General features: G+C 46.6%; 1 protein-coding gene and 3 non-coding genes across 4 annotated transcripts in view; 1 reads left to right on the plus strand and 3 right to left on the minus strand.

The window, feature by feature from the left end:
• Positions 1–3,570: 3,570 nt before the first annotated feature.
• Positions 3,571–3,722, minus strand: LOC117096773. The gene has a single exon (XR_004442624.1).
• Positions 3,723–11,265: 7,543 nt separating this feature from the next.
• LOC117096812 lies at positions 11,266–11,370 on the minus strand. The gene has a single exon (XR_004442649.1). It is a non-coding gene; the product is annotated as a U6 spliceosomal RNA (small nuclear RNA).
• A 2,787-nt stretch (positions 11,371–14,157) lies between these two features.
• On the minus strand, positions 14,158–14,290 carry LOC117096774. Its single transcript, XR_004442625.1, has one exon.
• Positions 14,291–24,714: 10,424 nt separating this feature from the next.
• Positions 24,715–25,554, plus strand: part of DRG1 (developmentally regulated GTP binding protein 1) — a 38,968-nt gene continuing 38,128 nt past the window's right edge. Inside the window, exon 1 of the mRNA XM_033233293.1 lies at positions 24,715–24,927. Coding sequence (XP_033089184.1) covers positions 24,886–24,927 — 42 coding nt within the window. The 5' untranslated portion in view covers positions 24,715–24,885. The remainder of the gene's footprint in view (positions 24,928–25,554) is intronic.

Consider the following 25,554-nt stretch of genomic DNA (forward strand, 5'->3'; position numbering starts at 1 on the left):
AGGCTCCCTCATACAGAGACAGAAGGAGGGGGCTCCAAAGCCGAAAGAGGAGGTTCCCCCCGCTTTTTTTTTTTTTTTTTTTTGAGACGGAGTCTCGCTCTGTCGCCCAGGCTGGAGTGCAGTGGTGTGATCTTGGTTCACTGCAACCTCCGCCTCCCCGGTTCAAGTGATTCTCTTGCCTCAGCCTCCTGAGTGGCTGGGAGTACAGGCGTGCACCACCACGCCTGGCTAATTTTTGTATTTTTAGTAGAGATGGGGTTTCTCCATGTTGGCCAGGCTGGTCTGGGACTCCTGATGTCAGGTGATCTACCCGCCTTGGCCTCCCAAAATGCTGCAATTACGTGTGTGAGCCACCACACCCAGCTGAGGGGCTTTAAGTTTTGTTCTGGTAGGTAAATTACTGGCAAATCCTCTTGTTCCTGTCAGGTTTGGTTTTAAGTTTTGTTTTGTTTTGTTTTTTTTTTTGAGGCGGAGTCTCGCTCTGTCGCCCGGACTGGAGTGCAGTGGCCAGATCTCAGCTCACTGCAAGCTCCGCCTCCCGGGTTTCCGCCATTCTCCTGCCTCAGCCTCCCGAGTAGCTGGGACTACAGGCGCCCGCCACCTCGCCCGGCTAGTTTTTGTATTTTTAGTAGAGACGGGGTTTCACCGTATTAGCCAGGATGGTCTCGATCTTCTGACCTCGTGATCCGCCCGCCTCGGCCTCCCAAAGTGCTGGGATTACAGGCTTGAGCCACCGCGCCCGGCCTTAAGTTTTGTTTAGGCAGATTTATTTTGTTTTTGTCTTTGGTCCTAAGGCATGGACCTTATTCTAGCACTTAGTCCTTACTCCTGATGCATGGTCTTTTGAGGATCTCACTGAATGCCCAAGATGTTCGGCATGTTCTTTTCACTCTGGCTGGATTTGAACTCCCACATGTCCCACCACTGAGCAAACTCTGGTATCTCTTTTCAGCTGTCAATCCTGCAACAGTTGTTCTCTGCTGGGCCTCATAGAGTCTCACTCTGTACATGCATAGCCTACAGCCCAGCCTTTTTTGGCCACAGACACAAGAGGAATTCCCATGTAAACCTAACTTCCCCCTCCCCCTCCCCCTCGTCCCCTCAATCCTCTCCCCTCCCCCTCTGCCTCCTTCCCCTCCCGTCCAGAGTCTTATTCTGTTGCCCAGGTTTGAGTGCAATGGCACCATCTCAGCTCACTGCAGCCTTCACCTCCCAGGTTCAGGTGATTCTCCTGCCTCAGCCTCCCAAGTAGCTGGGATTTCAGGCATGTGCCACCATGCCCAGCTCATTTTTGTATTTTTAGTAGAGACGGGGTTTCACCATGTTGGCCAGCATGGTGTCCAACTCTTGACCTCAAGTGATCAGCCTTCCCAAGTGCTGGGATTACAGACTGCACGCACACTTCTGCCTCTTCCCACTCCCTGCGGTGCTGCTCCCTTCTTTTCTGTACCCTGTCCTGCTCATTCCAGCTACTTCAGCAACCCCAAACACTGATTTCTGCCTCTGCAGCTCAGAAAGAATACTTCTTGGCTTGGAATCCACTTTCCTCCAGTGTAATTGGGAAATTGTCCCCAGGCAGAAAGCCAGGACAAACATGGGGTTCATCTTTTCTATTTCCCTTTTTCTCAAGGATCATAGTCTATTTTGCCTTTTTTTCAATAACTGAAAACATCTGCCTCTGATTTTCTCTAGTTTTATAGTTGTTTAAGATTGTTGGGCCAGGCGCAGTGGCTGACACCTGTTATCCCAGCACTTGGGGAGGCTGAGGTGAGTGGATCACTTGAGGTCAGGAGTTTGAGACCAGCCTGGCCACATGGTGAAACCCCATATCTACTAAAATAAAAAAAAATTAGCTGGGCATGGTGGCACACACCTGTAATCCCAGCTACTTGGGAGGCTGAGGGAGGAGAATCTCAATCTCCTGAACCTGGGAGGCAGAGGTTGCAGTGAGCCGAGGTCGTGCCACTGCATTCCAGCCTGGAGGACAGAGCTAAACTCTGTCTCAAAAAAAAAAAAAAAGGTTGTTGGATGAGTTCATCACCACTGAGAGTGGAAGTCCTACTTTCACTTTCATTATGTAAGCATCTTTTTAGAAATATAATTGACATATAATAATTGCTCATACTTAAAGTGTACAATTTGATGAGTTTTTTTTTTTTTTTTTTTTGAGACGGAGTCTCGCTCTGTCACCCAAGCTGGAGTGCACTGGCCAGATCTCAGCTCACTGCAAGCTCCGCCTCCTGGGTTCACGCCATTCTCCTGCCTCAGCCTCCCGAGTAGCTGGGACTACAGGCGCCCGCCACCTCGCCCGCTAGTTTTTTTGTATTTTTTAGTAGAGACGGGGTTTCACCGTGTTAGCCAGGATGGTCTCGATCTCCTGACCTTGTGATCCGCCCGCCTCGGCCTCCCAAAGTGCTGGGATTACAGGCTTGAGCCACTGCGCCCGGCCTCTTTCTTTCTTTCTTTTTTTTTTTTTTTGAGACGGAGTCTTGCTTTGTCACCTAGGCTGGAGTGCAGTGACGCAATCTCGGCGATATCTCCCTGCATGAGCCACCACGCCTGGCCCTATCTTTTCTTTTCTTTTCTCTTTTCTTTTCTTTCCTTTTTCCTTCCCTTCCCCTTCCTTTTCTTTCCTTTTTTCTTTTCTTTTTTTGAGACAGAGTCTCACTCTCGCCCAGGCTAGAGTGTGATGGCACGATCTTGGCTCATTGCAACCTCCGCCTCCCAGGTTCAAGTGATTCTCATGCCTCAGCCTCCCAAGTAGCTGGGACTACAGGTCCGAGCCACCATGCCAGGCTAACTTTTGTATTTTTAGTACAGACAGGGTTTTGCCATATTGCCCAGGCTGGTGTCAAACTCCTGGCCTCAAGCAATCCCCCTCTGCCTCAGCCTCCCAAAGTGCTGGGATTACAGGTTTCCCTAGATTTTCTTTTTTTTTTTTTTTTTTTTGAGGCGGAGTCTCGCTCTGTCGCCCGACTGGAGTGCAGTGGCCGGATCTCAGCTCACTGCAAGCTCCGCCTCCCGGGTTCACGCCATTCTCCTGCCTCAGCCTCCCGAGTAGCTGGGACTACAGGCGCCCGCCACTTCGCCCGGCTAGTTTTTGTATTTTTAGTAGAGATGGGGTTTCACCGTGTTAGCCAGGATGGTCTCGATCTCCTGACCTCGTGATCCGCCCGTCTCGGCCTCCCAAAGTGCTGGGATTACAGGCTTGAGCCACCACGCCCGGCCCGTCCCTAGATTTTCTAAGTATTTGGCACAGAGTTACACATAATAACCTTTTGTAATTCTTTTTTTTTCAAGACAAGATTGTGCTCTGTTGTCCAGGCTGGAGTGCAGTGACGTGATGTCGGCTCACTGCAGCCTCCGCCTCTTGGGTTGAAGCAATTCTCGTGCCTCAGCCTCCCAAGTAGCTGGGACTACAGGCGTGCGCCACCACACCCGGTTAATTTTTGTACTTTTAGTAGAGATGGGGTTTCACCATGTTGACCAGACTGGTCTTGAACTCCTGACCTCGTGATCTCCCCATCTCAGCCTCCCAAAGTTCTGGCATTACAGGCGTGAGCCACCACACCTGGTCCCTCTTGTGCCTTTAAGAGTAAGTCCTATTCTTAGGACAACCCTCCTAAACTGAGAGAGAGACTACTGTGTGCCCTGCCAGATGGAATTTTTTTTTTTTTTTTTTTTTTTTTTTGAGACGGAGTCTCGCTCTGTCGCCCAGGCTGGAGTGCAGTGGCCGGATCTCAGCTCACTGCAAGCTCCGCCTCCCGGGTTCACGCCATTCTCCTGCCTCAGCCTCCCGAGTAGCTGGGACTACAGGCGCCCACCACGTCGCCCGGCTAGTTTTTTGTATTTTTTAGTAGAGACGGGGTTTCACAGTGTTAGCCAGGATGGTCTGGATCTCCTGACCTCGTGATCCGCCCGCCTCGGCCTCCCAAAGTGCTGGGATTACAGGCTTGAGCCACCGCGCCCGGCCGACTTTTTTTTTTTTTTTTAAGACAGAGTCTGTCTCTGTTGCCCAGGCTGGAGTGCAGTGGCGCCATCTCGGCTCACTGCAACCTCCACCTCCTGAGTTCAAATAATTCTCCTGCTTCAGCCTCCCAAGTAGCTGGGATTACGGGCATGGTCCACCATGCCCAGCTAATTTTTGTATTTTTAGTAGAGACGGGGGTTTCATCATATTGCTAGGCTGGTCTCGAACTTCTGACTTCAGGTGATCCACCCTCCTCGGCCTTCCAAAGTGCTAGGCTAACAGGCATGAGCCACTGCACCGGGCCTTGACTTTTTATTAATAACCATTCTGACTGGTATGAGGGAGAATCTCATTGTGGTTTTGATTTGCATTTCTCAGATGATCAGTGATATTGAGCTATTTCTCATATACTTGTTAGCCACATCTCTGACTTCTTTTGAAAATTGTCTGCTCATGTCCTTTGCCCACTTTTTAACGGAGTTGGGTTTTTTCCGTTGTAAATTTGTTCAAGTTCCAGCCCAGCACTTTGGGAGGCTGAGGTGGGTGGATCATTTGAAGTCAGGAGTTTGAGACCAGCCTGGGCTATGGTGAAACCCAGTCTACTAAAGATACAAAAACTAGCCAGGCATGGTGCTGGCGCATGCCTGTAATCCCAGCTACTCGGGAGGCTGAGGCAAAATAATCGCTACTCGGGAGGCTGAGGCAGGAGAATCGCTTGAGCAGAGGTTTTGGTGAGCCGAGATTGCACCACTGCACTCCAGTCGTGGCGACAGAATGAGACCCTGTCTCAAAAAAAAAAAAAAAAAAAAAAAAAAATTCGTCAAGTTCCTTATACATGCTGGATATCAGACATTTTTTTCAGATGCATAGCTTGCGAATATTTTCTCTCATTCTGTAGGCTGTTCATTTACTCTGTTGATAGTTTCTTTTGCTGGGCAGAAGCTCTTTAGTTTAACTGGATCTTGTCAATTTTTGCTTTTGTTGTGATTGCTTTCAGTGTCTTTGTCATGAAATGTTTGCCAGTTTCTACATCCCCGTGGTATTGCCTAGGTTGTAATCCAGGATTTTTATAGTTTTGGGTTTTACAATTAAGTCTTTAATCTATCCTGAGTTGATTTTTTTTTTTTTTTTTTTTTTTTTTTTTTTGAGACGGAGTCTCGCTCCGTCGCCAGGCGGGAGTGCAGTGGCCGGATCTCGGCTCACTGCAAGCTCCGCCTCCCGGGTTTACGCCATTCTCCTGCCTCAGCCTCCCGAGTAGCTGGGACTACAGGCGCCCGCCACCTCGCCCGGCTAGTTTTTTGTATTTTTTAGTAGAGACGGGGTTTCACCGTGTTAGCCAGGATGGTCTGGATCTCCTGACCTCGTGATCCACCCGTCTCGGCCTCCCAAAGTGCTGAGATTACAGGCTTGAGCCACCGCGCCCGGCCGATTTTTTTTTTTTAAGATGGAGTTTCACTCTTGCGTTGCTGGAGTGCAATGGCGCGATAATGGCTCGCTGCAGCCTCCGCCTCCCAGGTTCAAATGATTCTCCTGATTCAGCTTCCTGAGTAGCTGGGATTACAGGTGGGTGCCACTACACTTGGCTCATTTTTGTATTTTTAGTAGATACGAGGTTTCACGATGTTGGTCTTGAACTCCTGATTTCAGGTGATTCACCCGACTCAGCCTCCCAAAGTGCTGGGATTACAGGTGTGAGCCACCTCACCTGGCCCTGAGTTGGTTTTTGTACCTGGTGTGAGAAAAGGGTCCAGTTTCGAGGCTGGGCACAGTGGCTCATGCCTGTAATCCCAGCACTTTGGGAGGCCAAGGCGGGCGGATCACGAGGTCAGGAGATCGAGACCATCCTGGCTAACACAGTGAAACCCCATCTCTACTAAAAATACAAAAAATTAGCCGGGCGTCATGGCAGGCACCTGTAGCCCCAGCTACTCGGGAGGCTGAGGCAGGAGAATGGCGTGAATCCAGGAGGCAGAGCTTGCAGTGAGCTGAGATCGCGCTGCTGCATACACTCCAGCCTGGGCGACAAAGAGAGACTCTATCTCAAAAAGAGAAAAGAAAAGAAAAGAAAAGGGTCCAGTTTCAATCTTCTGTATATGGCTAGCCAGTTATCCTAGCCCCGTTTATTCAATAGGGAGTTCTTTTCCCATCGCTTGTTTTTTCAGCTTTGTCAAAGATCAAATGGTTGTAGGTGAGGGTGCAGCCTTATTTCTGGGCTCCCTATTATATTCCATTGGTCTTTGGGTCTGTTTTTGTACCCAGTACCATGCTATTTTGGTTACTGTACCCCGGTAGTATAGTTTGAGGTTGGGTAGTTTGAAGCCTCCAGCTTTGTTCTTTTTGTTTAAGATTGCCTTGGTATTCAGGCTGTTTTTTGGTCCCATATGAATTTTAAGATAGTTTTTTTTTCTAATTCTATGAAGAATATTATTGGTAGCTTGATAGGAATAGCATTGAATCTGTAAATTGCTTTGGGCTGTATGGCTATTTTAATGATACTGATTTTTTCCTATCCATGAGCATGGAATATTTTTCCATTCATTTGTGTCATCTCTGATTTCTTTGAGCAGTGTTTTGTAATTCTCATTGTATAGATCTCTCACCTCCCTGGTTATCTGTATTCATAGGCATTTTATTCCTTTTTTTTTTTGAGACTGATTTTCACTCTTGTTGCCCAGGCTGGAGTGCAATGGCGCAATCTTAGCTCACCACAACCTCCATCCCAGGTTCAAGTGATTCTCCTGTCTCAGCCTCCCTAGTAGCTGGGATTACAGGCATGTGCCACCACGCCCAGCTAATTTTTTTTTTTTTTTGTATTTTTAGTAGAGATGGGGTTTCTCCATGTTGGTCAGGCTGGTCTCGAACTCCCAACCTCAGGTGATCCACGCACCTCGGCCTCCCAAAGTTCTGGGATTACAGGCGTGAGCCACCACACCTGGCAGCATTTTATTCTTTTTGTGGCAGTTGTGAATGGGATTTTGTTCGTGATTTGTCTCTTGGCTTGGCTGTTGTTGATGTATAGGCATGCGAGTGATTTTTGTACATTGATTTTGTATCCTGAAACTTTGCTGAAGTTTATCAGCTGAAGAATCTTCTGGACAGGGACTATAGGGTTTTCTAGATATAGAATCATATCTTTCGCAAGGAGAGATACTACGACCTCCTGTCTTCCTTTTTTTTTTTTTTTTTTGAGACGGAGTCTCGCTGTGTCGCCTAAGCTGGAGTGCAGTGGCGCGATCTCGGCTCACTGCAAGCTCCGCCTCCCGGGTTCCCGCCATTCTCCCGCCTCAGCCTCCGAGTAGCTGGGACTACAGGCGCCCGCCACCACGCCCGGCTAGTTTTTTGTATTTTTAGTAGAGACGGGGTTTCACCGTGTTAGCCAGAAGGGTCTCGATCTCCTGACCTCGTGATCCGCCCGCCTCGGCCTCCCAAAGTGCTGGGATTGCAGGCTTGAGCCACCGCACCCGGCTATTTCTTTCTCTTGCCTGACTCTTCTGGCCAGGACTCCAACACTGTGTTGAATAGGAGTGGTGAGAAAGGGCACCCGGGTGTCGTGCCAGTTTTCAAAGAGAATGCTTTCAGCTTTTGCCCATTCAGTATGATGTTGGCTGTGGGTTTGTCATAGATAGCTGTTATTATTTTGAGGTATGTTCCTTCAAAATCTAGTTTAGTGAGAGTTTTTAATACGAAGGGATATTGTGCTGAATTTTATCAAAAGTCTTTTCTGCATCTATTTAGATAATTATGTGGTTTTTTTCTTTAGTTCTGTTTATGTGATGAATCACTTTTATTGATTTGTGAATGTAAAACCAACCTTGCATCCCAGGAATAAACCCTATTTGATAGTGGTGGATTAGCTTTTTGATGTGCTGCTGGATTCAATTTGCAAGTATTTTGTTGAGGATTTCTGCATCGATATTCATCAAGGATATTGGACTGAAGTTTTCTATTTTGGGTGTGTCTCTGTTGGGTTTTAGTGTCAGATGATGCCAGCCTCACAGAATGAGTTGGGGAGGAGTCACTCCGCCTCAATTTTTTGAAATAGTTTCAGAAGAAATGGTATTATCTCTTCTTTGTACATCTGGTGGAATTTGGCTGCGACTTCATCTGGTCCTGGGCTTTTTTTGTTAGTAGGCTATTTATTACTGATTTCATTTTGGAGCTCATTATTGTTCTGTTCAGGGAATCTATTTCTTTCTGTTTCAGTCTTGGTAAGGTGTATGTGTCCAGGAATTTATCCATCTCTTCTAGGTTATTATTATTATTATTATTATTATTATTATTATTGAGATGGAGTCTCACTCTGTCACCCGGTGTGGAGTGCAGTGGCGCAATCTCAGCTCACTACAACCTCTGCCTCCTGGGTTCAAATGATTCTCCTGACTCAGCCTCCCAAGTACCTGGGATTAAAGGCATGTTCCAACACGCCCGGGTAATTTTTATATTTTTAGTAGAGATGGGGTTTCACCATGTTGGCCAGGCTGTTCTTGAACCCCTGACCTCAGGTGATCTGCCCGCCTCAGCCTCCCAAAGTGCTAGGATTACAGGCGTGAGCCACTGAGCCTGGCTGCTTCTAGTTTTTCTAGTTTGTGTGCATAGAGGTGATCATAGTAGTCTGTGATGGTTATTTTTATTTCTGTGGGGTCACTGGTAACATCCCTTTGTCATTTCTTTTTTTTTTTTTTTTTTTTTTGAGACAGAGTCTCGCTCTGTCGCCAGGCTGGAGTGCAGTGGCCGGTTCTCAGCTCACTGCAAGCTCCGCCTCCCGGGTTCACGCCATTCTCCTGCCTCAGCCTCCAAGTAGCTGGGACTACAGGCGCCGCCACCTCGCCGGCTAGTTTTTTGTATTTTTAGTAGAGACGGGGTTCACCGTGTTAGCCAGGATGGTCTCGATCTCCTGACCTCGTGATCCGCCCATCTCGGCCTCCCAAAGTGCTGGGATTACAGGCTTGAGCCACCGCGCCCGGCCGTCATTTCTAACTATGTTTGTTTGTTTATTTCTTTATTTATTTTTTGAGACGGCGTCTCATTCTATTGTTCCGATTGGAGTGAAGTGGCACCATTTTGGCTCACTGCAACCTCTGCCTCTCAGGTTTGAGAGGTTCTTGTGCCTCTGCCTCCCAAGTAGCAGGGATTATAGGCATATGTCACCATGCCCAGCTAATTTTTGTATTTTTAGTAGAGACGGTATTTTACCATGTTGGCCAGGCTGGTCTCGAACTCCTGACCTCAAGTGATCCGCCCACCTCGGTCTCCCAAAGTGCTAGAATTACAGGCATGAGCCACCGTGCCCTGCCTTAATTGTTTTTATTTGGACCTTCTCTCTTTCTTCTTTATTAGTCTAGCTAATGGCCTATATCTTATTCATTTTTCAAAAAAAAAAAAAATCAACTCCTGGATTCATCAATCTTTTGAATGGTTTTTTGTGTCTTGATTTCCTTCAGTTCAGGTCTGATTTTGGTTATTTTTCTGCTAGTTTTGGGGTTGGTTTGCTCTTGCTTCTCTGGTCCTTTTTTTCTGAGACAGAGTCTCATCCTGTTACCCAGACTGGAATGCAGTGGTGCAATCTCGGCTCACTGCAACCTCAGCCTCCAAGGTTCAAGCAATTCCCATGCCTCCACCTCCTGAGTCCTGAGTAGCTGGGATTACAGGCGCATGTTACCACACCCAGCTAATTTTTGTATTTTTAGTAGAGATGAGGTTTCACCATGTTGGCCATGCTGGTCTCGTCCTCTGGACCTCAAGTGCTGAGATTACAGGCACTGTGCCCGGCCTCTTCTCTAGTTTCTTTTAGTTATGATATTAGGCTGTTAATTTGAGATCTTTCTTTCTTTCTTTTTTTTTTTTTTTTTGAGACGGAGTCTCGCTCTGTCACCCAGGCTGAAGTGCAGTGGCCGGATCTCAGCTCACTGCAAGCTCCGCCTCCCGGGTTCACGCCATTCTCCTGCCTCAGCCTCCCCAGTAGCTGGGACTACAGGCGCCGCCACCTCGCCCGGCTAGTTTTTTTTTTTGTATTTTTAGTAGAGACGGGGTTTCACCGTGTTAGCCAGGATGGTCTCGATCTCCTGACCTTGTGATCCGCCCGTCTCGGCCTCCCAAAGTGCTGGGATTACAGGCTTGAGCCACCGCGCCCAGCCAGATCTTTCTTTCTTTTTTTTTTTTTTTTTTTTTGAGACAGATTCTTGCTCTATTGCCCAGGCTGGAGTGCAGTGGCGTGATCTCAGCTCACTGCAACCTCTGCCTCCCAGGTTCACGCCATTCTCCTGCCTCAGCCTCCTGAGTAGCTGGGACTACAGGCGTGCACTACCATGCCTGGCTAATTTTTGTATTTTTAGTAGTGACGGGGTTTCACTATGTTGGCCAGGCTGGTCTCAAACTCCTGACCTCGTGATCCCCCTGCCTCAGCCTCCCAGTGTGCTGGGATTACAGATGTGAGCCACTGCGCCCAGCAAGATCTTTCTTACTTTTTGATGTGGGTGTTTCATGCTATAAATTTCACTTTTAACGCTCCCTTAACTGTGTCCTAGAGATTCTAATATGTTGTATCTTTGCTCTCATTAGTTTCAAAGAACTACTTGATTTCTGCTTTAATTTCATTACTTACACAAAAGTCATTCAGGAGCAGGTTGTTTAATTTCCATGTAATTGTATGGTTTTGGACAATTTTTAATGTCTTGATTTCTGTTGTTATTGCACTGTGGTTCAAGAGTATGTTTGGTATGATTTTGGTTCTTTTGCGTTTGCTAAGGATTGTTTTATGTCCAATTGTGTTGTCAATTTTAGATTATGTTGCATGTGGTAATGAGAAGAATGTATATTCTGTTGTTTTTCAGAGGAGAGCTCTGTAGAGGTGTATCAGATCCATTTGGTCCAATGTTGAGTTCAGGTCCTGAATATCTTTGTTCAGTTTCTCTTTCAATGATCTGTCTATACTGTTAGTGAAGTGTTGAAGTTTCCTACTATTACTGTGTAGGAGTCTAACTCTCTAATAACTTGCTTTATGAATCTGGGTGCTGCTGTGTTGGGTCATATACATTTAAGATAGTTAAGTCTTCTTGTTGAATTTAACCCTTTACCACTATAATGTCCTTCGTCTTTTATGACCTTTGTTGGTTTAAAGTCTATTTTGTCTGAAATTAGGATTGCAACTGCTGCTTTTTTCTGATTTCCATTTGCTTGGTACTTTTTCCTCCATCTTTTTTAATTTTTATTTATTTATTTATTTATTTATTTTGAGAATATGGCTGAGATAGGTCTCTTGAAGACAGCATACCATTGAGTTTTGGTTTTTGATCCAGAAAAATATGGAACATTTCATGAATTTGCATCATCCTTGCACAGGGGCCATGCTAATCTTCTCTGTATCATTCCAATTTTAGTATATGTGCTGCTGAAGCAAGCACACCAAGCTCATTTTTATTTTTATTTTTATTTTTTTGCAGAGACAAGGTCTTGCTATGTTGCCCAGGCTGGTCTCCAACTCCTTGCCTGCAGTGATCTCCCCACTTTGGCCTCCCAAAGTGCTGGGAGTACAGGTGTGAGCCACCTTGTCCAACTCTTTCAAGTAACTTTTTTTTTTTTTTTTTGGATACAAGGTTTCACTCCATTACCTAGTCTGGAGTGCAGTGGCATGATCCTGGCTCACTACAACCTTGAATTCCTGGCCTTAAGCAATCCTCCCACCTCATCCTCCCCAGTAGCTGGAACCACAGGCATGCACCACCCAGCACTAATTTTTTAATTTTTTGTAGATATAAGGTCTCCCTATATTGCCCAGGCTGGTCTCAAAACTCTTGGGCTCAAGCAGTTCTTCCACCTCAGCCTCCCAAAGTGTTGCAGTTATACATGCTTGGCCTATTATTGATGAATTGTTATTGTATTAATTTTAGAGTTTTAACTTTTAGTATTTTATTTTTGTTATATGGTTCTCTTTCTTTTTCTTTCCCTCCCTCCCTCCCTCCCTCCCTCCCTCCCTTCCTTCCTTCCTTCCTTCCCTCCCTCCTAGACAAGGTCTCATTCTGTTGCCCAGGCTGCAAAGATGCAATCTTGGCTCATTTCAACCTCTGATTGCTGGTCTCAAGTGATTTCCTACCTCAATCTGCTGAGTAGCTGGGACTACAGGAACATGCAACCACGACCAATTAATTTTCATATTGTTTGTAGAGATGGAGTTTTGCCATGTTGCCCAAGCTGATCCTGAACTCTTGGGCTCAAGTGATCCTCCCATCTCAACCTCCCAAAGCGCCAGGATTACAGGCTTGAGCCATTGCGCCTGGCCTACATGGTTCTTTTTCTAATTTATTTATTTATTTATTTATTTAGAGACAGAGTCGCGCTCTGTCGCCCAGGCTGGAGTGCGGTGGCCAGATCTCGGCTCACTGTAAGCTCCACCTCCTGGGTTTATGCCATTCTCCTGCCTTAGCCTCCCGAGTAGCTGGGACTACAGGTGCCTGCCACCTCGCCCGGCTAGTTTTTTGTATTTTTTAGGAGAGACGGGGTTTCACCGTGTTAGCCAGGATGGTCTCGATCTCCTGACCTTGTGATCCGCCCGCCTCGGCCTCCCAAAGTGCTGGGATTACAGGCTTGAGCCACCGCACCCAGCCTCTAATTTATTTTAAAAAAAAATTTTTTTTTTTTTTTGAGGCGGAGTCTCGCTCTGTCACGGGACTGGAGTGCAGTGGCCGGATCTCAGCTCACTGCAAGCTCCGCCTCCTGGGTTTACGCCATTCTCCTGCCTCAGCCTCCCGAGTAGCTGGGACTACAGGCGCCCGCCACCTCGCCCGGCTAGTTTTTGTATTTTTTTTAGTAGAGACGGGGTTTCACCGTGTTAGCCGGGATGGTCTCGATCTCCTGACCTCGTGATCCGCCCATCTCGGCCTCCCAAAGTGCTGGGATTACAGGCTTGAGCCACCGCGCCTGGCCTATTTTTAAAATTTTATTCTTTTTTTTAATCTCTCTTAATGTGAATGTTTAATTCATTTATAGTTTGAAAAAATAGTAAAAACTTTTAATACCACACAGTTTTCACTGAGTACAGCTTTAGCAGCATTTCTATAGGTTTGCTATGAAGATTCATATGATTTGGATAATTTGAAATTTCACTTTTTGGTTTTACTTATTTAGGAAAGTATTTATTTTCTTTCCTTCTTTCTTTCTTTCTTTTTTTTTTTTGAGATGGAGTCTCGCTCTGTCACCCAGGCTGGAGTGCAGTGGCGCGATCTCAGCTCACTGCAAGCTCCACCTCCCGGGTTCATGCCGTTCTCCTGCCTCAGCCTCCCGAGTAGCTGGGACTACAGGTGCCTGCCACCATGCCTGGCTAATTTTTTGTATTTTTAGTAGAGATGGGGTTTCACTGTGTTAGCCAGGATGGTCTTGATCTCCTGACCTTGTGATTCGCCCACCTTGGCCTCCCAAAGTGCTGGGATTACAGGCATGAGCCACCGCTCCTGGCCATATTTAGGGAAATATTGCTTAATTACTGTGCTATATTTCTCTGCTATATATTTGTTGCTTATATTTATTTTATGTAATCTCTGTAATATTTGGACTATTTGAAAGATTTTGGTTTTGTTTTTTCATCTTCAACTGTCCTCTTGCACCTTTTTTTTTTTTTTTTTTTGAGATAGAGTCTTGCTCTGTCACCCAGGCTGGAGTGCAGTGGCCCTATCTTGGCTCACTGCAAGCTCTCCCTCCCAGGTTCATGCTATTCTTCTGCCTCAGCCTCCCGAATAGCAGAGACTACAGGCTTCCCGCCACCGCGCCTGGCTAATTTTTTTGTATTTTTGGTAGAGACGGAGTTTCACCGTATTAGCCAGGAGGGTCTTGATCTCCTGACCTCATGATCCGCCTGCCTCAGCCTCCGAAAGTTCTGGGATTACAGATGTGAGCCACTGTGCCCAGCCATTTTTTTTTTTTTTGAGACAGAGTCTGACTCTGTTGCCCAGGCTGGAGGGCAGTGGTGTGAGCTCTGCCCACTGCAACCTCTGCATCCTGGGTTCAAATAATTCTTCTGCCTCAGCCTCCCAAGTAGCTGGGACTACAGGCACAAGCCAAAACACCCAGCTAGTTTTTGTACTTTCAGTGGAGATGGGGTTTCACCATGTTGGCCAGACTGGTCTTGAACTCTTGACCTCGTGATTTGCCCATCTCAGCTTCCCAACGTTCTGGCATTACAGGCGTGAGCCACCACGCCTGGTCCCTCTTGTGCCTTTAACAGTGAGTCCTATTCTTAGGACGACCCTCCTAAACTGAGAGAGAGACTACTGTGTGTCCTGCCAGATGGAAAATTTTTTTTTAAAAAAGCATTCTTGCAGCCGGGCACAGTGTCTCAGGCCTGTAATCCCAGTACTTTGGGAGGCTGAGGCTGGTGGATCACTTGAGGTCAAGAGATAGAGACCAGCCTGGACAGCATGGTGAAACCCCGTCTCTACTAAAAATACAAACTTAGCCGGGCGTGGAGGTGTGCATCTGTAATCCCAGCTACTCCAGAAGCTGAGGCAGGAGAATCCCTTAGAACCCAGGAGGCAGACGTTGCAGTGGACCGAGATTGCACCACTGCACTCCAGCCTCGGTGACAGAGCAAGACTCTGTCTCAATAAAAAAAAAAAAAGAAGAAGAAGAAGAAGAAGAAGTATTCTAGCATTCTTGCATTCTGTTTTTTGTTTGTTTTTAGGGACAGGGTCTCACTCTGTCACCTAGGCTGGAGTGCAGTGGCAGAATCATAGCTCAAACTCCTGGGCTGAAGAGCCATCCTCTTGCCTCAGTCTCCCTAGTAGCTGACACTTCAGGCACCAGCCACTGTGCCTGGCTCTTATATTCTTTTAAAAATTACAATTCAGTGGTTTTAGGATATATATTCCCAAGGTTGTACAGCTATCACCACAATTTTATAGCATTTTACACTTTTTTTTTTTCCTTTTTGTGGAGAATGGGGTCTTGCTATATAGTCCAGGCAGGTCTCAAACTCCTGGGCTCAAGCTATCCTCCCACCTCTGCCTCCCTGAGAGCTGGGATTACAGGCATGAGCCACCGCACCTGGCAATTTTATAGCATTTTAATCACCTCAAAAAGAAATCCTGTACCTTTTGGTAGTCACCCCCAGCTTCCTCATCTATCTTCTATCCCACCCCAAATCCTAGGCAACCACTAATCTACTTTCTTTTTTTTTTTTTTTTTTTTGAGACAGAGTCTCACTCTATCAGCTGGAGCGCAGCAGCATGATCTTGGCTCACTGCAACCTCTATCTCCTGAGTTCAAGTGATTGTCCTGCCTTAGCCTCCTAAGTAGCTGGGATTACAGGTGCGGACCACCATGCCCAGCTAATTTTTTGTATTTTTAGTAGATACGGGGTTTCACCATGCTGGTGAGGCTGGTCTCGAACTGCTGACCTCATGATCTGCCTACCACCTCGGCCTCCAAAGTGCTGGGATTACAGGTGTGAGTCACCGTGCCCAGCCTTTCTTTTGTTTTGCTCTTTTTTTTGTTTTGTTTTGTTTTTTCTCCTCCCTGCCTCCTGCCCTGTCACCCATGCTGTAGTGCAGTGCCATGATTGTACCTCACTTCAGCCTTGAACTCCTGAGCTCAAGCGATCCTCCCACCTCAGTCTCCCATGTAGGTAGGACTGTAGATAAGCACCACCCTGCCTGGCTAATTTGTTAAATTTTTTGTAAAGTTAGCTACTCAGGAGGCTGAGGCACCAGAATCGCCTGAACCCGGGAGGTGGAGGTTACAGTGGGCTGAGATTGTGCCACGGCACTCCAGCCTGGGCAACAGAGCAAAGCTCTATTTAGAAAAAAAAAAAATGTTCAAGGTTCATTTATGTTGTATGTAGTATTAGTATTGTGTTTTTTATGGCTGAATATTATTCCACTATATGAGTATACCACATTTTATTTATTCATTCATCAGTTAATAGCCATTTGGGTTGTTTCCACTTTTTACCTATTATGAGTAATACTGCGTTCTTTTTGTTGCACATATCTGGTATATCTTTGATCATCATCTAATTTCATTCTTTTGGCCAGGCGCAGTAGCTCACGCCTGTAATCCTAGCACATTGGGAGGTTGAGGTGGGTTAATCACTTGAGGTCAGGAGTTTCACACCAGCCTGGCCGGCATGGTGAAACCCTTGTCTCTACTAAAAAAACTAAAAACAATTAGCTGGGTGTGGTGGCGGGCACCTGTATTCCTAGCTACTGGGAAGGCTGAGGCAGGAGGATAGCTTGAACCTGGGAGACAGAGGTTGCAGTGAGCCGAAATTGCGCCATTGCACTCCAGCCTGGGCGAAAGAGTGACACTCTTGTCTTAAAATAATAATAATAATAATAATAATAATAATAATAGTTTCAGTCTTTTGTTTTATCCTTTCTTTGTCACATTGTTTAGGTGTTTTCTTGTTTGTTTGATTGTTTGTTTTTTTCAAATCCAGCTAGAGGCTGGGCACAGTGACTTATGCCTGTAATCCCAGCACTTTGGGAGGCAGAAGCAGGAGGATCACTTGAGCTCAGAAGTTTGAAACCAGCCTGAGCAACAGGGATACTCTCTTTCTTCTTTTTAAAAAGATTTCAAAAAATAAAATCCAGCTAGATTTTTTATTTTTTATTTTTTTGAGATGGAGTCTCGCTCTGTCGCCCAGGCTGGAGTGCAGTGGCCGGATCTCAGCTCACTGCAAGCTCCGCCTCCCGGGTTTACGCCATTCTCCCGCCTCAGCCTCCCGAGTAGCTGGGACTACAGGCGCCCGCCAACCTTGTCCGGCTAGTTTTTTGTATTTTTTAGTAGAGACGAGGTTTCACCATGTTCGCCAGGATGGTCTCGATCTCCTGACCTCGTGATCCGCCCGTCTCGGCCTCCCAAAGTGCTGGGATTACAGGCTTGAGCCACCGCGCCCGGCCTCATTCAGTTTTAAGCTTACTATTTTATTCTACTGTATTATTTCCTCTTTCTCTTTTCCTTACTTTTGGTGCCTTAATCAAATTCTTTATCCCCCTTTTATTTTATTTATTTATTTATTTATTTTATTATTATTTTTTGAGACAAAATTTCGCTGTGTTGCCAAGGCTGGAGTGCAGTGACACCATCTCAGCTCACTGCAACCTCTGCCTCCCAGGTCAAGCGGGTCTCCTGCCTCAGCCTCCTGGGTGGCTGGGATTATAGGTGCATGCCACCATGCCCAGATACTTTTTTTATTTTTAGTAGAGACAGGTTTCATCATGTTGATCAGGCTGGTCTTGAACTCCTGACCTCAAGTGATCCTCCCGCCTCAGCCTCCCAAAGTGCTGGAATGACAGGCGTGAGCCACTGCGCCTGGCCTATCCCTCTATTATTTTAGAAACTCTGCTATGCTTTCTCAATTCTAGCATAGCTACCTTCCTATTGGTAACATCATAATCAAAGCTATATTTATCTGTTGACATATCACAAATAAAGAAAGACTAAACATTTAGATCAAAATTATTTTTCTACTCCCCCCAGTCCCAACACCTCCATTTTGCTAAAGTAGATTGATATTTCTACGCTAGGGTTTTAATTGGGTTTGTCTTTAGTCCAGTTCCTCTGTTTCTTCTCTTAAGATACTTAGAACAATAATTCTGGGGTTTTGGACATTGTTGTAACTTTTTGTCAATACAAGTTTATTATATCCTTTAGCAGAGTAGTATTTTATTTTTACCCCAAAACGACTGCCCATGCCAGCCACATTCATGATCTTGAATGAGCAGGATATGTTCTGATATTTAAGAATAATTTTCTGGGCCGGGCGCAGTGGCTCACACCTGTAATCCCAGCACTTTGGGAGGTCGAGGTGGGCGGATCACAAGGTCAGGAGATCGAGACCATCCTGGCCAACTTGGTGATACCCCGTCTCTACTAAAAATACAAAAAAATTAGCCAGGCCGGGCGCGGTGGCTCAAGCCTGTAATCCCAGCACTTTGGGAGGCCGAGGCGGGCGGATCACAAGGTCAGGAGATCGAGACCATCCTGGCTAACACGGTGAAACCCCGTCTCTACTAAAAAATACAAAAAACTAGCCGGGCGAGGTGGCGGGCGCCTGTAGTCCCAGCTACTCGGGAGGCTGAGGCAGGAGAATGGCGTGAACCCAGGAGGCGGAGCTTGCAGTGAGCTGAGATCTGGCCAGTGCACTCCAGCTTGGGTGACAGAGCGAGACTCCGTCTCAAAAAAAAAAAAAAAAAATTAGCCAGACATAGTGGCAGGTGCATGTAGTCCCAGCTACTCAGGAGGCTGAGGCAGGAGAATCACTTGAACCGAGAAGGCAGAGGTTGCGTTGAGCCGAGATCGTGCCACTGCACTCCAGCCCAGGTGACACAGTTAGACTCTGTCTCAAAAAATAAAAAGGAATAATTTTATGGGCTAAGTTCAGTCTCTCACATCTGTAATCTCAATGCTTTGGGAAGCCAAGGCAGGAGAATCACTTGAAGCCAGTAGTTCAAGACCAGCCTGGACAACAATGTGAGACTGTATCACTGCAAAAAATTAAAAAATTACCTGGGTGTAATTTTTTAGCACAAGTTTGTAGTCCCAGCTACTCGGGAGGCTGAGACAGAAGGATGACTTGAGCTTAGAAGCTGGATGTTGCAGTGAACTACCATTGCAGCCATTGCACTCCAGGGGACAGAGTGAGATCCTCTTGAGAGGTGAAGCCAGCTGGAATTCCTGGGTTGAGTGGGAACTTGGAGAGCTTTTCTTTCTTACAAGAGGATTGTAAAATGCACCAATCAGCACTCTGTAGTTAGGATTATAAAACGCATCAATCAGCACTCTGTGGCTAGCCAGAGGTTTGTAAAATACACCAATCAGTGCTCTGTAAAAATGTACCAATCGGCCGGGCGCGGTGGCTCAAGCCTGTAATCCCAGCACTTTGGGAGGCCGAGACGGGCGGATCACGAGGTCAGGAGATCGAGACCATCCTGGCTAACACAGTGAAACCCCGTCTCTACTAAAAAATACAAAAAACTAGCTGGGCATGGTGGCGGGCGCCTGTAGTCCCAGCTACTCGGGAGGCTGAGGCAGGAGAATGGCGTAAACCCGGGAGGCGGAGCTTGCAGTGAGCTGAGGTCCGACCACTGCACTCCAGCCTGGGCGACACAGCGAGACTCCCTCTCAAAAAAAAAAAAAAAAAAAAAAGTACCAATCAGCGCTCTGTGGCTGGCTAGAAGTTTGTAAAATGGACCAATCAGTGCTCTGTAAAATGGACCAATCAGCGCTCTGTAAAATGAACCAGTCAGCATTCTGTAATATGGACCAATCAGCAGGACGTGGGTGGTGACAAATAAGGGAATAAAAGGTGGCCACCCCTACCCCAGCAAGCAGTGGCAACTCTCTTGGGTTCACTGCTGCGGTGTGGAAGCTTTGTTCTTTTGCTCTTAGCAATAAATCTTGTTGCTGCTCACTCCTTGGGTCTGTGCCACCTTTAAGAGCTGTAACACTCACTGCAAAGGTCCCTGGCTTCATTCTTGAAGTCAGTCAGACCAAGAACCCACTGGGAGGAAGCAACTCTGGACACACTGTCTCAAAAAAAATTCCATTTTGGGATTCCTTATTATATACACTCTCTCTCTAGCCCAGCGGCTCTTGTCATCTTGTGGAGACTGCAGATGTGTGCTGTGCTTCCCCCTGTCCGGGCTTTGCTTATCTGCCTGGAATGTCTTCTTTCCTCCATGCCCATCTGCATCTTTCCAGGACTATCTTTTACCAGTCTTTTTCCGACCCAAACCAGATGTGAGCACTTTTTCCTTTGAATCTCACAAGGCACCCTGTAACTATTTCTTCTGACATCTACCTCTACTGACATTTGGGCATTCCCATACCTTCACGCCTCTTCTGTCTTCTAGGGAAAAAAGAAAAGTATCTTTGTATTCCCAGTGTCTGTCACCATCCCTGGCATATAATACATACTGAGCTGAAATGACTAGACATGGGTCAAGGAATCACGAACTTGGATGGCGAAAGAAGCAGACTTTGATTTAATGAAGACTTTTATACACTTTCATTTTTTCCATCTAAGAGACACATTTGTAGGGAAGAACTGTCTTCATCATGCCCTAGATGTGCTCATTCCTGAGATTCCCCTTTCTTATTTTATTTTTTCAGAGATGGAGTCTTGCCATGTTGCCCAGGCTGGTCTCAAACTCCTAGGCTCAAGCGATCCTCCTGCCTTGGCTTCCCAAAGTGCTGGGATTACAGGTGTGAACCACCATACCCATCTGAGATTCCCTAGTCTAGAAGGAAAACATCTATCACTCAGTAATGACGTTAATCACTATCCTTCATCCAGGGCTTCCCATTCTCTACTGCTACAATATACTGGGAATTTTGATCTGTTTAGAAGGTAGGCTTAAAAAAATGGTAATGGCTGAGTGTGGTGGCTCATGCCTGTAATTCCAGCACTTTTGGAGGCCGTGGTGGGTGGATCACTTGAGTTTAGGAGTTCAAGACCAGCCTGGGTAACATGGTGAGACCCCATCTCTACTAAAAATACAAAAAAAGAAAGAAAGAAAGAAAGAAAAAAAAAAGGCGGGCATGGCAGTGCAAGCCTGTGGTCCCAGCTACTTTGGAGGCTGAGGTAGGAGGATGGCCTGAGCCCTCGAGGTGGAGGTTGCAGTAAGCCTAGATTGCACCACTGCACTCCAGTCTGGGTGACATAGTGAGACTCTGTCTAAAAAAAAAACAAACATGGATTTTTCATTTATCATCCTGTTTCTTCCATCAACCCGACTCAATGACTAAGGTGTCTATAATAACATATACAGGCTACTTAGAAAAAAATTAAATAATTTCTTTCTTTTTATTTTATTTTATTCTACAATTTTTGTTGATATTTAATAGTTGTACATATTGTGGGGCTACATGTGATATTTTGATACATGTATACAATGTGTCATAAAATCAGACTAACTGGGATATACATCGCTTCAAACATCTTTTCTGCTTCTTGCAAAAAAAAATTTCTCTCTTAAAATTTCCATTTTTTAAATATTTTTCAAGAGATTGTTGTAGCTGCACATCTGCTAGTGCTGGAAATAGATACAGTATCATTCCTTGCTCCTGGGGTCATGTCTTTTTTGTTTTGTTTTTTTCATTTTTTTTTTTTTTGTCTGTTTTGTTTTTTTGAAACAGGGTCTCACTCTGTCACCCAGGCTGAAGTGCAGTGGCATGATCACAGCTCACTGCAGCCTTGTCTTCTTGGGCTCACCTCAGCCTCCCGAGTAGCTAAGATTACACCACCACACTGATATTTTGTAGAGATGGGGTTTCGTCATGTTGCCCATTGTACCCAGCTAATTTTTTTATTTTTGTAGAGATGAGGTATTGCTGTGTTACCCAGGTTGGTCTCGAACTGCTGGGCTTCAGCGATCCTCCTGCCTTGGCCTCCCAAAGTGCTGGGAGTGAGCTAGGCATGAGTCACCGAACCTGGCCAGGAATCATGGTTTAATGGGAATCACAGAAGTAAAACAGAGAAAGCCTGTATATTTGACCACATGTAATTGTTTTGGAATGGTGGGAGTGTCTCAGCAAGAGATGAAGATTTTCTGTCAATCTTTTATTTATTTATTTATTTATTTAAGAGGCAGTTTCTCACTCTATCACTCAGGCTGGAGTGCAGTGGTGGGATCATAGCTCACTGTAACGTCAAAGTCCTGGGCTCCAGCGAACCTCCTGCCTGAGCCTTCCCAGTAGCTAGGACTAGAGGTGCGGGCCACCAAGCCTGAATAATTTTTTTTTTTGAGACAGGATCTTGCTGTTATCCAAACTGGAGTGCAGTGATCTGATCACGGCTTATTGTGGCCTTGACCTCCTGGGTTCAAGCGATCCTCCTGTCTCTGCCTCATGCATAGCTGGGACTACAGGTATGCGCTACCACGCCTGGTTAATTTTTAAATTTTTTGTATACTGGCTAATGTAATTTTTTTTTTTTTTTTAATAGAGATGGGGTCTCCCTATGTTGCCCAGGCTGGTCTTGAACTCCTGGCTTCACTGCCCAGGCTGGTCTTGAACTCCTGGCCTCAGGTGATCCTGCCACCTCAAGCTCTGAAAGCACTGGGATTAAACTGTGAGCCACTGTCCCCGGCCTAGTTATTTTTTACACATTTAGTACCAAGGTGCTAGTGGTTTACTGGTATGACCAAATGGGCCCTCCCTGCTGCAGTTGGTACTTAACAGACATGGGGTAGCTATGGCTCTTAGGAGCTGAACCTAAGGTCCTGGCCTTGGCCTCCCAGCCTGGATACTTCTTTTTTTTTCCTTGAGCTGGAGTCTTGCTCTTGTCGTCCTGGCTCAGCCTGTAGTGCAATGACATGATCTCGACTCACTACAACCTCTGCCTCCCGGGTTCAAGCGATTCTCCTGTCTCAGCCTCCCGAGTAGCTGGGATTACAGGCACCCGCCACCACGCCCGGCTAATTTTTGTTTTGTTTTTTTTTTTTTTTAGACAGAGTCTTGCTTTGTTGCTAGGCTGGAGTGCAGTGGCACCATCCCCGCTCACTACAACCTCTGTCTCCTGGGTTCAAGCAATCCTCGTGCCTCAGCCTCCAGAGTAGCTGGGATAACAGGCGCACGCCACTACCACCCGGCTAATTTTTGTATTTTTTGTAGAGATGGGGTTTCACCATGTTGACCAGGCTGATCTCGAACTCCTGACGTCTGGTGATCCACCCACCTCGGCCTCCCAAAGTGCTGGGATTATAGGCGTGAGCCACCACGCCCGGCCCCAGCCTGGATTTTTTTTTTCTTTTTTTTAGACTGAGTCTTGCTCTGTTGCCAGGCTGGAGTGCAGTGGCGCAATCTTGGTTCACTGCAAACTCCGCCTCCTGGGTTCAAGTGATTTTCCTGCCTCAGCTTCCCGAGTAACTGGGACTACAGGCGGACGCCATCATACCCGGCTAATTTTTTGTATTTTTAGTAGACACAGGGTTTCACCGTATTAGCCAGGATGGTCTTGATCTCCTGACCTTGTGATCCACCACCTGCCTCGGCCTTCCAAAGTGCTGGAATTATAGGCATGAGCCACCTCGCCCGGCCTGGATACTTCTTATGTGCAGGAGCATATCTGATTCACTCTCTGCTCTGTCCCCAGTGTTGTCACAGTGCCAGGCAGCAGTTGGAGCACCGCAGATAATCATTACATGAATAGGATGGCCACCCAGGACTCTGGGGAAAATGAGTATTACTCTTTGGTGCCTATTGACAGTTCAGGGCCCCAAGGTGGGTCCTAGGATGTCTTTGAGCAGTAAGTGCTTATCTGTAGGCCTCATATAACAGATTTGCTAAGGAGCATCTACTCACAGAACAGTGATGCCCTTGATATTGTCAGCCAATTAATTCCTTAAGTACTTCAACGTAGGATAGGCCTGCTGATTTGATTTTATCTGTCTTTTAAGATTGATCTTTGATTATGTCCCATTCCAGCTGGACCTCCTCATCTTCCCTCCTCCATTGCTAATGGTGTGGGATCTAATTACCTCATCATCCCTTAATTTATTTATGAAAAAGGCTGAGGTTAAAGAAAGAAGAAACTCTCTTTGGCCCTTTGGGTACCTTCTGTAAAAGATTTCCTTTCTGTTTCTCCCTCTTTATGCACGAGAAAACCTCCCTTTTTTGTCTCTGGGAAGTTAGAATAGTTCTCGTTTACATATTTAACTAAATTAAACTTCCCTCCCAGTGCTGGGTGGAGGCCAGCCCTGTGGGTTAAGCCTGGCCTGTCGACTCCCACTGGAATAATCAATCTATCAAAACAACCCATTGATCCTGAGGCAAACCGCTTTCAAAACCACCACACAGTTCCTGGATGTCCTGGCTTCCTCCTCATAAGACACGGGGAAGAGGAGTCTTTTGAAATGTTAAATTTTATTATTACACAAGTAATACATGGATACATTCATCTTGTAAAAATTTAACTTCAAAATTCTGTGGAATAAAATGTGAAAGGCATTTTCCTCGCATCCCATCCCACTGTTAACAGCTTCTGATGTATTTTTCTGTTTAGGCCTTTAAACAATGCACGTTCATACATATACACCTATATAAATGTACATTTAATTTTAAAAATAACATAAATGGTATCACTACATAGTTCTGCTAGTTGTTTTCCCATTTAACATGTCCTGGATATCCAGTCAGACCACAGATCTACGTTTTAACGGCTGTAATCGTACTTCGAAAACCGGATGGAGGCATTATTCATTTGTCCATTTTCCTACAGATGGGTGTTAATATAGATTTCAATTTTTTGGTATTACAAGCTATGTTGCAAGCAGTAGTTCTCTGGGAATTATCCATTCAAGAATGCACTTATTGTGGGCTCCCCATGTGCTCTACTCGGGGTTCGGAGTAAACAAAACTAACCTAAAAATAATTTTGAATGATAGAAAGGGGGCATCTTCTTTTTCAAAGGGGGTCAGACAGGCTGAAGATGGGTCTCTACGCTCTCGCAAGACCATGGAGGCAGTCGGGGTGTCACCCCAGCTGTGAAAATGGGGACCCAGGACCCGCAGATGCTGGCGAGGAACAGGGGTGCGGAGCATGAGTCGGCTTTGCACCACGCCCTGGGGTCTCCAGCACTGAAGCCTTGAGCACCATGCAGTGAGGCGGGGAGCGGGTCCTGCTGGGCGGGGCCGAGCTGCGCGCGACCCTCGGCGCGCTCAGGGAGGCCTAGACCGGGGCGGCCTCTCTGGCCCCCGCTCCCGCGGGCTCTATGACACCGCACTGGCTCGCGGGACGGGGCGGGGTTGGCTGAGGGGGAGGAGACAACTCTGCGCTACATCACTCGTGGTGACCCTTACGCGGAACTCTCTCGCGAGAATTCGAAAGTACCGCGCCTGCGTACTGCAGTAGCGTCTGGTGGCGGTGGCAGTTTGGCAGCGGGTGTGTGAAGGGAGACAGTGGGAGGCCACAGGGTACTCGCCACGATGAGCAGCACCTTAGCTAAGATCGCGGAGATAGAAGCCGAGGTAATGGACGCAGCTGGCACCTCACTCTTAGTCTGAGCATCCCTTCTTCGGTGGCGTCGCTCCTTCCTGTTCTCCCTTGAGCCGCGTCAGGACCGGGCCTAGATTCCGCGACTTCTGTCAGCGAGGCCAGTGTTCCGACTGCCCTCCGCCACAACTTGGAGTCCCCAACTCTCCTCAGTCAGGGCCCGTTTTCCCCTCGTCCCGCGCCCACGCTCCCGGACTCCCCTTTGCCCGGGCCCGCGTGCCGCACCCCTGCACCTTAGGCCCTTGGTGTGTACCCCCTCCCAGTGTTTGGCTCCTGTTCTGTTGTATTTTTCCGTTTTTCTTCTTTTTCTCTGAGCAACACGGAATCCTGTCCCTTATTCCATCTCTGACTTGGTCAGATACTTAAGGATCTTTCGTTATCATCCTTCCCTCCGTCCCCTTATTCCCCCTTTTCCCCAGTCTCTACCCTAATGACCCCCTGATTCAGAGTATTTGCTCCCGGTAATCTGATCTGGAAGTAAAATGACATCTGTGTGGGAGCAGTTTATTCCGCCTGGATAATGTGTGATTCCATTGCCTGCGGCCCTCAGAGCGCTTTACAGTTAGGAAAGTGGTGTCCCAGTGTCACATGGGTCCTAACAG

This window comes from Trachypithecus francoisi, unplaced genomic scaffold, assembly GCF_009764315.1.
Source record: "Trachypithecus francoisi isolate TF-2019V2 unplaced genomic scaffold, Tfra_2.0 Lachesis_group14, whole genome shotgun sequence".
NCBI classification, from domain to species: Eukaryota; Metazoa; Chordata; class Mammalia; order Primates; family Cercopithecidae; genus Trachypithecus; species Trachypithecus francoisi.